Raw genomic sequence first — 16,516 nt, 5'->3', positions numbered from 1 at the left:
CACGATCCGCAGTCGAGCGCACTAACCCATGAGGTCACCCCGCCTCCCAAATCTTCGCAAATAAGGTGTATGCCAAATGGGGAGTAGGGCTGGCGTAGCTGTGAGATCACTCACCTCTTACCAATATGACCCGGGTTTAATTCCCAGATTCAGCGTCACGTGCGGGTTCACTTTCTTGGTTCTCTACTCTGCTCCGAGAGGTTTTTCACTTCTCCCTCGTTTCAAAAACCAATGCTTATTGAGTTAAACTGAGTGAAACGAGAAACCGCGACCTACAACCCAGCAAGTTTCCTGGCTTTCTAAACTACAACAGAACCTCAAAACCTGAGTGTAACAGTTTATTTTGACATAAAAATGTAAAAGTGGTCAAGTGCTGTAAAATTACTCGAATACATATCGGAACGTAATTTCGATCGATCCGCCATTTTCAGTGCTGTACTTCGAATTTGCTTTTTCCAAAAAAAGGACCCACGTAATACAAAGTACGCTTTCAAAAACCCAATGTAACTTTTGTAACGTTCACGTTTGTTTTCCGGTTTTAAGATATAACAGTAATTCAAACAAAACTGCGAGATTGCTTTAAGAACAATGTGGTGAAAATTACAAAACTATTATATTGACCTAGAGATGAAATTTTGGTTGGAATAAAATGACGCTAAAAAAAATATTCAGGGAAATTAGTTCCGACAGAACGCGTAAAATGGAATTTCGCCGCAGCATACACGGCTACGATCGTATAGAGTCGGTTATTTCACAAAGCCATTTAGATCATTTCAAAGGCCTGCTTTGCAGATTTCTCGTAAACTGAAAACATAACAGGTCCGGAAAGCCTATAAAACTACAATCCTCTTTTTCTGAAAAGCTGATTTATCCACGTGTTCGAGAAAAGAAAAAAGAACTGTGAAATTTCGTACCTTGAAACCACTTTGGTTTGACGATACAAAAGAGGTATGTGGTTCCCGAAAAGTTTTCCGTTTTTTAAGTTAAACGAATGTACTCGCGAAGATTAGCTACTGTTTTCAAAAAACGAGATGTAAACGGTTCTTCCTCTATGGTAATTACAAGGTAGGTCTATGTGTTAGAGTCCCAAGCTTTCAAGCCTGGTTAAAAGGTCAGCGGCCAATCTGAACGCTTCTTGGGCCTGCTGAGAATCCTGGAACGCGTCCTTTGGTGCTCTAGCTGGCACGTGACTGTTTGGATACCGCGTCTCGTCATAGTAGGTGGACAATCGGGCAACCACTGACGTCAGGTCAGGGGCTCCAGGAAGCTGGGAGAGGTCACAAGCTAGTTTCCCCAAGTCGTGACTACACAACTGACTGTCGGCGACTCCTGAGAGTGCATACAGCGATGCCTTGAGGGCCTTTTCCGCTACTTGATGACATTGAAAACAGACCAGGTAGTACAGCGGATCTCGGGCAGTCAAGAGATGTTTGACGGAACGAAGGTCCTCTCTGCTTTGACTCATCCAAATCTTAGCGAGGCGTGTGTTGGGAGCCTGGTAACGTCTCCTGGAGGATGACGCAAAACCGGTGAATCTCGTATTGTGGCGACGGAAATTCTCGTAGCTCGAGCGCTGTCGGCGAGCTCTTTGATTCCAGCGCGTAAAGAAATCGGAGAAATCGGAGAAATCTGGCCGCCCTCTGTTGAAGTCTTGTCTATGCCCCGCTGCCGATCCACCTTTAGATCGCCTGTCTACTTCGTTTTGAATGAACTTCATGACCTCATTCGCAACGTCTTGCATGTCCATGTTCTTGTCTGGGTGCCAACGAAGGTAGAGTCGTCTCACGGCCTTCTTTCTTTTATCCTCTGGAAGTTTCCAAATTTCGGCCAATGCCTTACGCACTTCTTCGAAAGCTTTTTCCAGCGTTGTGGGCTTGGGAGGTTCGGCAGTAGCTCCTTGAGAAGAAGCTGTGGACGGTCCTGCTTTCGTTTTTCCGTTTTCTCCATCTTTTCCTTCGTATGGCACAAGCTGGACTGACTCTGAGACAGGCTCGTCTTCTGTTGCATTTTCTTGTTCGCTATCTTTTTGGGGTCGTTTTATCTTGTATAGGTCCAACACGTCCACTTCTTTCTTTTGGTTCCCAATGTCTATCATGTATCTGCTAAGGTACTTGCTCTCTCCTTTCTGCTTCCTCTTTTTCCTATCCTTCTTTTGTTTGGCAGGCTGCGGTGTTTGAAGACGATAAAGAATCTTTGCGTAGATGTACTTGGGTTCTTCATCGGTAGAGTCTTCCGTCTCATATGCAACATACTCGCCGCGCCGAAAATAAAAATCGTCGAACTGAACCAGAAGGTCTTGAAGCTCTTCGGGATATTCTGTACCAAGCTCAGGTTCAAGTTCTTGAGAGGCATCAGCGTCTATATCTTCTGCCACACCAGCACTGTCGAGTTTAGATGGTATTTCTTGCGGATTCTTGCATTCGAGAATAGCTGAAAGATGCAACCAGCTGACTTCAGCGATGTAACACCCTGTCAGTTGGTTTATCTCTCTGCAGAGAACTCTGCTAATGTTGCTCGTCTCCACACCGTGCTTGATAAAAATGTGCTTCATGCCATTTTCCTTCCCCACAAAGCATTCAACGCCCTTTGATCTTTTGCTGTCTGGAATAGGTGTATCCGATTCATTCTCAATTAGTTCTGTGGACAACACTTCCATGCAACTCATGCCTAGTTCCTTTTGAAAGCTGCGAACTTTGTCGCGAACTTCATCTGTTAACTTAGCCCTCTGCCATTGATACTTGAGGATTCTCAGGATTCCATCCACGAGCTGTGGAGAAAATACGACCTGCCGGAGACGTTCTGTCGCTTGGCATTTACCTTCAATATCCGCGCGGCACTTCTTGTCTTTACACTCTTCATGAAGTTCTTCCCTCACGAGAGACGCCAACATTTTGGGTCGCAAATGAACTGGCAAAAGATCAACAAGTTGCTCTGGTGTTGCAAATGTCAGTTCTTTGCTCAGAGGATCAAAAAAATTGTAAGTATTGCGCGCAATGCGATACTTGTAACGCGGGCAGTGAAAGAGCACAAGTTCGCTAGAATAGTGAAGGCGTTGCTCCCTGCTTGGAAGATAAAGGGTACGAAATTCTGCTAAAGGATTGTCTTCACAACTTGTTTCTTCATCTTTAGCTTTGTCGTTTAAAGCGTGCAAAGTATAAAATAGCCCATATACTGCTTGCTTTGCGGCAGTCAGCTCATTAACGTGCATCTTCTCCTCTCCGATTGACTCTTTTAGACGACTGAGAAGTTTGGCAAATTGTGCAGGTGTGGCGTTTTCCATTGCCCCAAGTCGTTTGAGCAAGTGCTCAAATTGTCCATACTCTCGCGGAACTCTGTACAAGTAAGGTGGCAGCTCTTCTTCGAGACGATAGGCCAACTGGTCACAACGGACAAAAATACGCCCATCTTCGACAAGAATGCAAGCAACGGAGGAAAGTAGACTTTGGATTGTTTCGCATGTTTGTTTCGACTCAAGCGAATCATTACTCGGACAATTGCTCATCTCTGTTAGAAATGTGTAAACTTCGATCATAATTTGCTTCAGCAGACGGCGTTTGGGCTCTGGCTGTTCTCGATCTGCGCGCTTAGATACATTCCTTGAGATATTTTTTATATTTTCAACCACTTGATCCAGGGAAGGCTTCTTCAGAAACTGAAGCATTGCTAACTTTGGAGACTCTGGGGTGGCCCACGATGGAAGAAGCGACGCGGATGTCCACACAAGCCTCTCATAACCGTGGGGGACTGAATCCTTAAATTGAACGAACGGAGGAAGTTGATCCTGGTTTCCACTATCAACCAAATGCTGCTTGTGAAGGTGAATTAGCTCATCAGTTGCCTTTTGAGAAGCCAAGAACTTGATTGTAGAGAGATCAGAGAGATAGTTTTCATGATGTAGGGAGGTGTCGGTAAACAGGTGTTTCACTAGCACCTTGGACTTTTTCTCCAAGCCAGGGCGAGATGACTTGTTCACATGCTCTGCTTGTGTGGCCACATTGTTAGCAAACGTTTTGAACTGATCTTTGCTGACTTCTCCTTTTAACCCAATTTCGCGAAGAAGATCTAACCAGCCAGAATCCTCGGTAAACGGCTTTGGTGGCTTCGATGCTGGTGGTAACATCACTGCAAAAACTTTCACACCTGGGTCATAAAAATACGAGGCCATGCGTGGTATCCCAGAGGTATCAGGAATAAAAGCCAAAGTTCGCAGAGAACTGATAACTCTGGAACGTTGAATTTTGTCGAAGCAAAATGGCAGCAATACTCGCCTAACGTATTCGAGGTGCAGCATTCGCGTTGTTTGATTTAGATCAGGGAACTTTGGAAAAATGAAGTCCAAGTAACAATCTAAGTGTGTCCTATTTCCTGCTCCCAAAACCTCTCGGTACAAATTGTCAAGCTTTGGTTGGGGTGCCAGGAACACACATTCATTTCCAGTCATCCATACTTCTGACTCCTCATTGGGTAAACCAGTTGGTACCACATAAATTGATGGCACGTTCTCGAGGCTGACAAAATTTCCACGAAAAGTCTTGAAGAATGGTAATCGTTTCATAGTTGAAGATGACGTAACGTTGGCTTTTATAGAACTGACGTCTTCTTGAAGAAACTGCAGAATAGAGATCATTTCATCTTCAGAAAGTTTGCCGGAGATACTTTCTTGTTTCATCAGGTGGTCGAGTACCTTCAGTACATCTTGCGAAGAGTTGGAGTAAGAAAGGCATGATCTTAGTATGGGAGAAACATCCCATTTTCCATCGCGGCTAATGAGCTTGGCATCAACTTCGTGGCATTCAAGTTTGCGTAACAACTCGACAACGTTTCTTTGGCCAGGTGACCAAGTCTGCGAAGAAGTCAGGTCAAGAATGACTTTACTTTTAGAAACTGGACTTAGGAATCCCGATGATGTCGGTATTACTGGCCACTGGCCCAAAGGGTTTAGGGAAAAGTTATTCGGATCCTTTCCATGAACTTTGGATATAAACTCCCAGAGTAGCTGCAACCAACGTTTGGACGGGCCTTTCTTCTCATCCCATGGTATAAGGTTGTTTGTCTCATACCAACTGTCGCTTCCACTATCTGGTAAGAGAGATGCTAAGGCGGGAATGTCAAATTTCCTGAGCACACGCTGATTGGTGGAAAGTATTTCCTTCTCGATGTCCAGTAAAGGCGAAACGAGTGTATGATGAATGAACAGGGAACTCTTTGTCGGTACCAAATCAAAAAAACGAGTCAGAAACACTGTGTTAGCTTCTTGAAAACGCCTGAGAAATCCATCCTCAGTTAGTAACAGAGGTAATCCAAACATGCTTGCTGCAAATTTAGGAGACTTCATGCAGTAACTCAACATGATAAGAACACCTACCGCTGAACGTAGTTCAGTCTCTTGAACAGGACAGGGCAGTGTACCGATATTTGCTGAACCTTCTTTCAAAAACTGGATGACTGCCTCAGGAGTAATCTGCCTCACACTGGTGCCTGCTTTCTTGAAGTCTTCAAAGAGTCTTTGGGAGGAATATAGGAGCTTGAAGCCAATTCTCAACAGTATTTCGCAGCGCTCTTTATCTGAGACGCTAATAACGGACATTGTGTTAAAAAATCCTTGTGAGGGAGGTAGCCAAAAGCAGCGATTCGACTCTTTACTTTCAACTCCCTCTGTTCTTGTACCAGGCACTTTAACAGTGACTTTCTTTACCAAGGGTAGTAAACTCTCATCCTGACGACAAATCGCGCAAAACAGTGATGAAGCCAGAATGGCCCAATGGTTATCGACTGATGCTAAATGAGGAAAGAGACCATGGTACCATCGCAACCTTTCAGAGATCTGGTACGTTTTGGAGAAGCGATCCTCAACAGCAATTTCTGATCCAGGTACAAATTCTCTGGCCGTCAACAACAGCGAAACGTAGGCTTCAGCTAAAACCTTCGTTTTCAAGAAGTTGTTCCATTGGCACCCGAATCCTTCATTGTTTGCATCGTGCCACAGGTTTCTTCGTGCAGAATCAAGGTAAAAGTGACCGTTAACATGAACAGGGAGACCAGTATTTAACGGTAAAGGCAAGAAACAATAGGCTTTATGTTGTGATTCAAACACGACACTGGACTTCACCGATGACTGCTCAAAAACCTTGGCAGCAATGCCTCCTCGAGGTAGCAAACCATAAGGACGACCATTCGGTACTTCCTCTGTTGTATCACCGGGCTTCAGACCAATGCATTGATGAATAAGCCATTTCTCCCTTGTACGGGTGTCTTGAATTAGTAGCGGGTATGTAATTCCAAACCATTCAATTTCATTCGTTTGAAACGTCTTGGAGCGTTTGAGGTGATCTGAAAGCTGCTTCCGACGCTCAAAATCTGCTTCTGATATCTCTGCAGAGACGGAATATAACTGTTTTAGCTTACCCTCTTCAATCTTCGACAAGGTGATTTTCGTCAAATGGTTTAAGAACAGAAGTATTTCTTTAGCTTCAATAGTGAACAAATTCATGAACCTTGTTATCTGCTCATAAGAAACTTGCTCGTCTGATATTAGTGATGTCATGGACAAGTTGTTGTTTCGCAGGGGAAGTCGAAACATTGTTGACATTGATAAATCGAAATGATCCTCAAGATAGCAAGGAAATATGTCCCTGTAGTCAGATCGTTCTTCCTCTCCTATAGGTGCAATAAGACGCCCAGGGCTTTCTTTTGTTGCTCCCGGAGCATAGCGGCAGTGAGGATCAAGAATACACAGCGTGTCTCCATTGGAGATGAAACTTGGACAGTCCGTGAGGTGGTAAACTGAGTTAAATCCAATTCCATACTGCCCTGTCTTCGTTGGATCGTCTGTTTTGCTTCCAATTCCTAGTCTCTGGATGCCTTCCAAATCCTTTTCTGAGAACGGTTTGTCGTTGTACACACACAGGGCAGGCCCTTGCAACTCTTTCCAATTTTCACTGAGAAGTCGATTTGTGGGATGTGTTCGGGGATCATAAATGAAGTGTATCTCAGTTGCTCCAGCATCGTCAGCATTTTGAACGAGCTCTTTAAGGATTCCTACATCACATGGATACGACTTTAAAATCCCTTTCAAGCGATCAGTCAGCTCTTCTCGCTGACCAAATTCTTGTCCGATCGGGCGTGATATTTTGGCCAGTTTCCTCGAACGAATGTCAACCGCTCCCATTTTGTGAGCAAGATCAATGGGCACATGCTTGTGAACATACCGGGTATCAACTTGTGAAGACACCCACGGTGCATCATTTATAGATAGGTCTCGTGCCGCTCGCATAACTAGGCCGTCGTCTGGCAGTGGAATCATACCGTTTTCCTCTTGAAGAACGTCATCTGGTGCATCCAAAAGTTCTTCAATCAAGCATTTTGTAACCTTAAATTCATCTTCACCAAGAGGTCTTCCTTGCTTCGCTTTTATTAACCTATACAGAGTAGCTATGAAGTCCTCAGTGTTAAAATAGTCTCTTACTCTTGTAGCACGGAACAGGCGGGGATAATTTTCGGCGAACGCTCTCGGAACTTCGTAAAGAAATGGTTCGCCGATTCCAGTCCACGTAAAAGCGACGCAAGAGGATGACACAAATTTACCTTGGATTAATATCCAGGATCGTTTGGCTAATTCTTCAATGATGTTCTCTCCAACAGGAATGGGAAGGAGGTCTTGAAGATAGCTGTATATGTCTTCGCAAACGCGTTGCAAACATTGGACTTCACTTGGAGAGTGGACTGTAGAATCGATAGCTTGGTCCAGCTGAAAAAGAACTTCGTCGACAGTTGGCTTACGAACATCAAACCCAAACAGATTTCTCGTTTCCTCATTAAGTCTTCCGCAGCCAAGGCTTTCACTGTCATCAAGCACTGGACTAGATGATCCTGCGACGAACTTGTATTCTTCCCCATACAAGTCTTCAGCAGGGAGCATATTAACTTCCTTTCCATGATCGTCGGACCCTCTCCATTTCATGGTGTAATTTTCTGGTTTCTTAAGAACGGGAAACAAGCTAGTGTTCCTTAGTTCTGCAATGATTTCAGCTGATCGATCCCCAAGATTGTGAAGATGATCATTGAAATATTCGACGATACATTTAACTCTCTTTCGAGCAGCTTCTTCACCTTTCAGCCTGTATATCTCTTGCACGGTGTTTGCTCTCTCGAGCAGACTGTCCCAGTCAAGGATGTCAGTTTTCATTCCCAGCTTCTGAAGCATTAGAAGCCGCTCTTGTGTGTGGTAGCATGTCCCAACCGGAAATCGCTTGTCCTCTGGTGTAAACAAGGGTGCGGCTGCACCATTGGGACTTATCAGCTCTTTCGGACATGCCAAGTCTTCGTCATCTGGACTACAAGGAATACAGCTATTTGATGTGAGTAAGGAAACATAGAGTTTCCCTGAAGGGTCCTCTTGAAGACTTGAATGCACTCGTAAGCAGTGATCCATCAGATAACAAACAATGCGATCTCGTAAATTGCCAGGAATATTCATGATATTGGGAAAAAAGACCTGTTTAAGAAACATTTCTGGTGTCATTGTTCGCTTTTGGATGATTTCATCACACCTAGCCTGTTTGAAGCCTTTCTTTGCAAATTCAGGCAGCTGAACTACTTTGTAATCATACATGGAAAGGACAGTTTCACTATTAGGAATCTTTTGTAATTTCGCGTCTTGAAAGATACAATGGATAATTGGAAGCCACTTTCCGCCCATATTTACCAGCGGAAGATTCGAGTCGGCGATTTTTTGATAAACGCTGTTGATGAGCGCTTTCCATGCCGTTGATTCCAACGTCTCCGGATTTGGCCAAAGTAGAAAACTACGGTAGAGTGCGATCTTCCCTTTTTGTTGCATGAGCACCATTTCTTCTAAGAGCTGAATGTAGGCTTGGGACAGTGCATCATCCATAAGGTTTCTGTTCCATCGAACCTCTAAAGGCTGGAATCTACCAGTTTCAGCTGTTGTACTTTCCCAGATTCCTCGACGGTTTGACGTGACTGCAAAATACCCGTTAACATGGACAGGTAAACCGGTTGGAATGGAGAGGGGTAGAAAACAAAATAGTTCACCTCGAACGACCGCTGGTTTTGAGACTGCCTTGTCGTCGCTTCTGGAGGATATCTTTCCTGCTATTCCCGAGGCAGACAGAAGGCCCTGTTTTTTACCTTCTTCGCTTGTTGCTAAAGTGAAGGAACGGCCCGTTCCGAGGCTGGACGTCACTAACCAGGTGCCTTCTTCATGCCTTTTTGTTCCACTCTTACAATTCATCGTTGACGAAATAGTCACAATCTCTGACCTCTTGGGAGGTGTTGTGGTACCGTTCTGTTCAATGGCTGCCTTGGTCCATTTCGCACAAGATTCAAGAAAGGTGGGTTCTTTTTCAGATTTCTTACCCGATTGATGAACACTGACTGTATCTTTCGCCACCTCAAAAAGAACTTGAGAAGTTTCGTGACCAACAGAGTTCTTGCTTATTTCTGAAAAAGTGACTTTTCGCACATTTTGGGTAAACAAAAGCAAGCTTGGTGATGATTCTTGAAAAGAACGCGCTAAGTTGTGAATTTCTTCCTTACTGTAAATCTTATCACTGATTTCCCCTCGCTTTGTTCGGAATGCAAATCTGAACAATGTTCCTTGAAAAAAGAACTCCTCAGATACATTTGGCAGAGTGATATTACAGCCAAACAATCCGTTGAAAGGTGCAAACTGATCAGAAAAGTATAGTAAATTACTCGGATTCACTGAGAAATTCAACTTAATCCCAGGCTTCGAGGGACTTTGAATTTGTGCTTGGAGGTGACTTGTATGTGGATCAAAGAACACTGCATAACTTCGACTTATGAAACTCGGTACATCAGTGAAATGGTAAACTGAGCTGAAACCAAGTCCAAAGCGACCTATCTTCTCGAGATCTTCTCTCTTTGTTGCTCCAGCCAACTTTGATATGTTAACCAAATCCTCATCTGAAAAAACCGCATTGTTGTACACTAAAAGCGCGGGTCCTTGACAGTCTGCCATACCAGGGGCCAGAAGCTTTTCGGTTGGGTGACTACGCCAGTCGAGGACAAACTGCACTTCGGTTGCCCCAGCATCATCTGCATTTTGGACAAGTTCCCTGAAAACGCCAACACCTTCTTTGTACTCATTTAAAATATTTTTTAACCTGGTGGTAACTGGCTCGTGAGGACCAGTTTGTTCGATGCCAAGGGCCTCCGCGCATGAGATGCGCGTACTAATGGGTGGAACACCCAGCAAAGATGCAATTTTTGGGGATATTGTGTCATGGATCATGGGATACTGATTTGTGACTGGCAGCTCATGGCCTCCTTTCCTCAACCAACTTGCGTCACAAAAGGTGCACTCGTTGCAAAGGACCAGCTTTAACGTTTTGTCCCAAGTCATAACGGGAACTAGCAGACGTTGGCGAAGCTCAGGACCAAGTGGTTCTTCCCCTCTTACGATCCAGTGGAGGATGTCATGTGATAGTTTCTGGTCGGCTGTTACATCTCTTGTTCCACCTCCTGCGTCGTGCTTTTCCTTGATCATTACAAGAACATCTAGGAAGTCTGAGTCATTGAACGTTATCCGAACGCCGCAACGTTCAAAAAACGCACGAAAGGTAACGAAATCGCCTGGAATGACGTATAGGTAGGGAATGAAGTTGATATTGCAGGAGCAAGAAAAAGCTATCTTGTGTGGAAATGTAAACCCACTGCCGTGCCAAATCAACGCTGGAAAGCTCGAATCACCAGTAATCATCTTGGTGGCATCTTCAACGCTCTTTGATAGCTCTTGGTAAATATCTTTCAACATGTCTTCAAACCAATGTTTTTCTTTGGTAGACATGGCTTCTAATGGTGTAGAGCATGCAGAGCGCAGCTGAGAAATAAGGTGATGTACAGGAGGTCCGTTGTTCCAGCCAAACGCTGCTTCAAGTGTTTCACTACAGGATTTCCAAACCAGCGGCATCGTAGCTCCCACAATGTTTGCCTTAGACTGGCTCACTATTTCACGAGGACTGTAGAAGCGTGCTCTATCTTCGAACCAAGGCATCATTCTGGGATAAGAGGGCGGACGATCTTCCTTCCGTCGGACCCATCTTTTAGCCATAAGCCCTTGGAGTAGGGTTTTGTCTGAGTGTAGAATGTATGGATTCTGATCCAAAAACTCTAGTAGCGCTAAAGCCCTACGCGATGCAACACCGTCAACTACGTTTTCCAATGTTTGGGCAACTTGCAAAATGTCTTGAGTGTTTGGTGAACTCCTCATTCCAAGTTTCCGCAGTCCCTGAAGAATGTCTTCTTTCACAAAGTCGTCATGTGGAAACTTGCTGTTATTTCCTTCAAACAGTCGCTGCAAAATACTCTTCTGGGGATCAAGGATTTCACAAGGAGTAACTAATGTGTTACTCTGCGTGATGACAAACCGAAGATTTCTCAGAGACTCAAGGATAGCGTGGCTTTGCATGTAGTTGTACTGCCGAAGAACCCAACACATCAATGTGGACACCTGACGGTGATTGTAGAATCCGCTGCTTATACCATTAAAGACAACTGTCGTCAAAAAGTCTTTTGGATTCATCGGTTGTACGCCAAGGCGCTGTAATAAGTCATTTGACTGCATATCCTTCACGGATATGATTCCGGAAGCGTTAGGTATAGGCAGATTTGTTGGAAGTTCAAAACCAAATGGAGCGATTGTGCGAGATTGAAATCCATTCTTAACAGCAAGAAAACATTTTCCATCAACTGCGTCAAAAATAGGCAACCCGAGGAGAAGGCTTTGCTGATCACAGCTGAGGACCGTGGACGACAAAAAGCCTCGAAGCGCTCGTTTTTCTTCTGAGGAGCAATTCGTTGAAATGTTCAGAACACAGGTACTTTGGCCTACGACTTGCAAAACTTTAAGGACTCCATAAGGGTTCGGCGAGGCAATGTACTTGTGTAGAGTGTGGTGATTTACGTAAGAAGGTATGTTTTCCAACACGATACACCCAAGCTTTCTGAGCAAGGACACAATTTGTCTTGGCAATGAAACGCCTTGATCATGATCTCTGATAGCCAGACTTGATGTTCTCAGCTTCACTATGGCACGCTGTCCGGATGTAGTGTGAGGAATCAATGGTAGCTCTTCAACTGGCGAAAGGTTGCCAGAGAAATCATTTTGGATCCATCTCCATGCAGACGCCAGCCAGTTCTCTGGTGGATGCCCATTTTGACCAGGATACCAATAAACCAAATGACTGCTTCCAGACCATTCTGTTGGCAGCATTTGCCTTACGAGGTTAAGTGCAATGTCCGGGTTTATTTTCATGAGCTGTATTGGAAGCATAGCGTTGCGGTTCTTCAAATCAAAAGCGGCGTTGGACAAATATTGTACGGCAGGGGAATGGATACTGTCATCGAGAAATTTACTTTCCATGTTGGGGAAAAGGGAACGTGAATACCTTGCTGATAAAACACAGACAGCAGCCTGAGGCTCACGGCTGTACTGAAGAGGGCGAAATTTTACGAAGCCTCCACTTGCCAGGGGAAGGAGTGGGACACCTTGCATCTCTTGCAGGTTCTTGTCGATTAAAACATACTGTAGAAGACAAAGCTTCTTCTCTTTTGAAACATTCTTTATGTTCCATGACCCCTTCTGTTCCTGCTTGAGGAGGTTCCTTACGTAGGCAGGCGTGATAGAACGTGTAGACCATGACATGGAATCAATGGCTTTCAGTACGTGATTTGGTAGCGTCACAACTTCTTCGTTTGCTTGGATTAGTGTTTCTATAACGGCTGTTTTGATTTCACTAGAATCTGTCATTCTGTCGAGTAAAACATCTTGGGGTCTTGACCACTTGCCACCAGCTGAAGGGGTCCAAAAGACGTTCTTATTTACCAAAATTGAGAACATAGGGTTAAGCACCCCTTTCCATTGACTCTGTACCTCTTGAACAGACGGCCAAGATAGATACACTAACTTGGCATTTGATGAAGGATCACCCGGTTCTCTTGTGTGTTTCTCAATCAGGTACAGCAACATCGAGGCGTAAGCTTGGCTTCCGACTCTTTCTGACAACCTGACATTCCATTCTGCCGTGTTATCATTCTGACAATCCAACCCCGGCCACTTAAGTCCCCGTCGGTTGTCGGTTAAGCCAAAATAGCCATGGACGTGAACTGGAAAGCCAGTTTTTGCGTCAGCATCAGGTGGAAGTGGCAAGAAGCAAAAGATTCTCCCTCCGGTTGAAGATAAAGCTTGACGTTCAGAGGGATCCAATGGAGCAGCAATACCAATCCATGGAAGGAGACCAAGTTCCGAGGACAACTGTCTTAAGCTTGAATCTTGAGCATCGATCTCGTGGTGAACCAGCCACTTGCGACTAACCGCTTTCCCATTTTTTTCCACTTCATCGATATTTAAGGTCAAGGATAGCCTTGTGTTTGTGATGCGCCCTTCGCTCAGCCGCTTTATTTGCGTCAAAAGGGATTTCTTCTCTTCATGAACCTGTGATCTGCAGCGGTCGGTCAATTTTACAGTAAATACGTGCTTTTGAATGTTACTCCCGTCGGTTTCAAACAAAGATATTTCTTCAATATTCTTTAAAAAAAGAAGAATAACAGAAGATTCTTTTTTTAGAGCATCAAACAATTGCCGAACTTTCTCAGGAGTGTAATTCTTTTTTGATAAATCAGATGGCTCAGTTCTTAAGGGAAAACGGAACAGAGTGCCATTATAAAACTGTGTTGATATCTTGCAGTCCAAGACGTCTTCATACGGAAGGAACTGGTCTTTGCACTTTTGAAGAGGCTGGTCTCTCAAAGAAAACTGCTCTCCTGTTTCATTTTTTCCAAAGTGGATTTCGTGAGGATCAAGGAATGCTATAGCGTCACCGCTCACAATGCTTGGAAGATCTAAACACAAGGTGGAAGGAAATTTATGTCAAGTTTTGGTAAATATTACCTTCACTTGCTTACTCTCGAGTGCAATTTCAGGCAAACAGTCCATTGTTTTCCACACGGTATGATGTCTGTCACCTTGAAGGGACAAATACACTTAATTTATAGTTGTTCCAGGATATAGTTGTCGCGAAATGCCCTTTTTAATAGGAATCAAATTCGACTTAACGAGGCAGAGGGGTAGAATTCTCGACAGTTGTGCAAACCCTCGACTGCGTCTCGGGTTGCATAACTGTCTCGAATTCTCCCAACTCCCCTTTGTGTTTAGATGAGGCCATAGAAATAGTAGATATATGTAATATACATTTATATACTAGTATTTATATTATGTATTTATATGTATTTATATAGTATAATACTCCCCAGTGTTACTACTGGAGTTCTACGATGTCGACGACAACGACTTAGAGAACGTGATTTAAAAAGGTTGGTTCACATCTTTTAAACGTCTTCCTTACGATTCCAGATAGTTCAAAAACTAGCCGAACTATCCACGAACTAAAGTTGGAGGAACGGTGTTTAAACTAGGATATAAAATGAAAATTCGCCTATATGCACCAACGCTTTAAATGGAACTTGACATTTGGTCATTTCATGGTGCAAAATTTGCTAAGAAAGTGAAACAAAAAGAACAAAACTTCAAAACAAACGTGCAGAGCCAACATTTTGCTCAATAAATGCCATTGTTTTGTGACGTCCACGTCGTACATCTTTAAGTCCTTATTAGGTGGTTTCACGTTACGCCAACGCCGCCATGTTGATGGATGAAGATCTCTCATTAGTTCCTTTTGTTCATCCACCAGCTATTGTACATTGCAGCATTGTTATCTGCCTCTCTATAGATCGGTTGCAAAACATTTATTTGTAAGCTACAACGAGTTGCAAAAATTGGTGAGATACTCCAGTTAAAAAAAAACAGCTTTTCTAGCTACCAATACTCGCCGTATCTACAATTCCAACCTTTTCCACGTCCCCCCTCCCTCTCCCCCTTTCAATGTTGACTGTGTTAAAGTATTCAGCAAAACACTGATAAGGGGGGGGGGGGGGCTGCAGTGTGGGAGATAATAGGTAAATTAATAACGCCGCAAGAAGGTGAACTGCCTCCACTAATTTTGCAACTCGTTGCAGCAGCGAGTGGTCTCTTTTGCCCTCTCAGGGTCTATTCCTGCGCTCTTATGTCGTCTCTTACATCGCTCTTCTATCCAACTCACCGGTCACGTGATAAACCGAATTGAAGCCTATTCCAAAGCGACCCACTTTCAATGGATCGTCTTTCTTGCTGCTTTGCATGAGTCTTTGTAGGTTTTCCCAGTCACTTTCCTTGAAAAGGGCGTTATTTTGAGCATACAAAGCGCATCCCTGAAACTTCGCAAGACTGGGTGTGTACAGCGACGATCGTCCATAGAAGTTTGGTCGGGAATCCAGTAGAAAAGAGACTTTAGTAGCTCCTGCATCATCTGCATTTTGAATAATTTCCTAGGAAAAATTGTAAAAAACCTTCTCAGTTATCAGTAGAGTCACTCTTAGTTGTCAGCCCAGGACATGAGTAACATAGACCTCTTTCATAATGGCGGCCAAATAAATTATTCTTTTGTTTTAATGCTAAGAAGCCCTACTAACCTCGCTACCACGAGCAAATTTCAAAAGAATATTTATTTTAAAACGAGGGCAGTAGGTCTAATTAACATAAATACAAAAGAATGTAAAGTTGGTCGCCATTTATGAAAGTGGTCTATTGTCCAAGAGACATAAAAAAAACAGCCAACAGAGTACTGAATTGTCAGGTTCGTTAATAGTAAACCACACTGAGAGATGTAGTTTTGCGCAAGCTTATCACGGCAGATTAGAGAGTTCTAAGATGGTGTTTAGTCAAGAGAAAAAGAAAGCCAACCTTTGCCCCCAAAGTTTGGTTAGTGTACACTTAATAGACCATTTTCGAATTCTCACGGCTGGACTGGATCTAGCACGAAATGGAGGCTAATGTGGGCAAATTAATTTGCATGTGAAAAGATTTGCCCGCATTGGCCTCCATTTCATGCTAGATCCAGTCCAGCCGTGAGAATTCGAAAATGGTCTATTAACTGCCAAGATAAAAATCCAAGGTAAACTGGGATATGCGATGAAGAGATCAACAACTGAATTCACAAAGCTGTAACTTATTCTGAAACGAAATTGAATCTTGGACGAAAAATAGTCACTTCACTTGAAGACAATGAAACTAGCTTTGTTAACACTGCAATGTACCTTCAAAATCTGTCCTCCATCTGGATATCGCTCAAGAATGCTTTTTAAAATGTGCGTCAATGGTGGTCGCCTCTGACCATACGACTTCCCTTTGATCAAGAAAAAAAAAAACACTAGTTTTAGCTTTGCATTTTCCAAAAAGGCCAATCTTAAAATAACACAAAGTTTTCAAGACTGACTTCTGTAACAAAATACTGAGAGAAATTAAACAGTATTAATATTAACTCTATCGTTTGTTCAGTGAAGACGTCTGCGACAACGGCAATGCCACAAAACAATAACATCATTGATTTAAATAATGATGCTGGACGTGCGGCACGCATTTTAGCAGATATTTGAGCGG

General features: G+C 43.6%; 1 protein-coding gene across 1 annotated transcript; it reads right to left on the bottom strand.

Annotated features, from left to right (window-relative positions):
• Window positions 1-324: 324 nt before the first annotated feature.
• On the bottom strand, window positions 325-15,355 carry LOC138025923 (sacsin-like). The gene is made up of 2 exons (XM_068873064.1): window positions 15,141-15,355; window positions 325-13,884 (listed from the first exon to the last, which is right to left on the bottom strand). The coding sequence occupies exons 1-2, from the start codon at window positions 15,217-15,219 to the stop codon at window positions 1,079-1,081; spliced, it is 12,885 nt and encodes a 4,294-aa protein (XP_068729165.1). The 5' UTR covers window positions 15,220-15,355; the 3' UTR covers window positions 325-1,078.
• Between the last annotated feature and the right edge of the window lie 1,161 nt (window positions 15,356-16,516).

Source organism: Montipora capricornis, chromosome 12 (genome assembly GCF_036669925.1).
Source record: "Montipora capricornis isolate CH-2021 chromosome 12, ASM3666992v2, whole genome shotgun sequence".
In the NCBI taxonomy this organism is placed as follows: Eukaryota; Metazoa; Cnidaria; class Anthozoa; order Scleractinia; family Acroporidae; genus Montipora; species Montipora capricornis.
The sequence above is the reverse complement of the archived record's forward strand: the minus strand, read 5'-3'. Positions and strand labels throughout refer to the sequence as shown.

Coding starts and splice junctions, on each gene's coding strand:
- LOC138025923 (XM_068873064.1), bottom strand. CDS start 15,219: ATGCAAAGCAGCAAGAAAGACGATCCATTGAAAGTGGGTCGCTTTGGA. Junction 13,885..15,140: donor TTCGGTTTATCACGTGACCG/GTGAGTTGGATA, acceptor CCTTGTGTTTAG/ATCTTCCAAGCATTGTGAGC.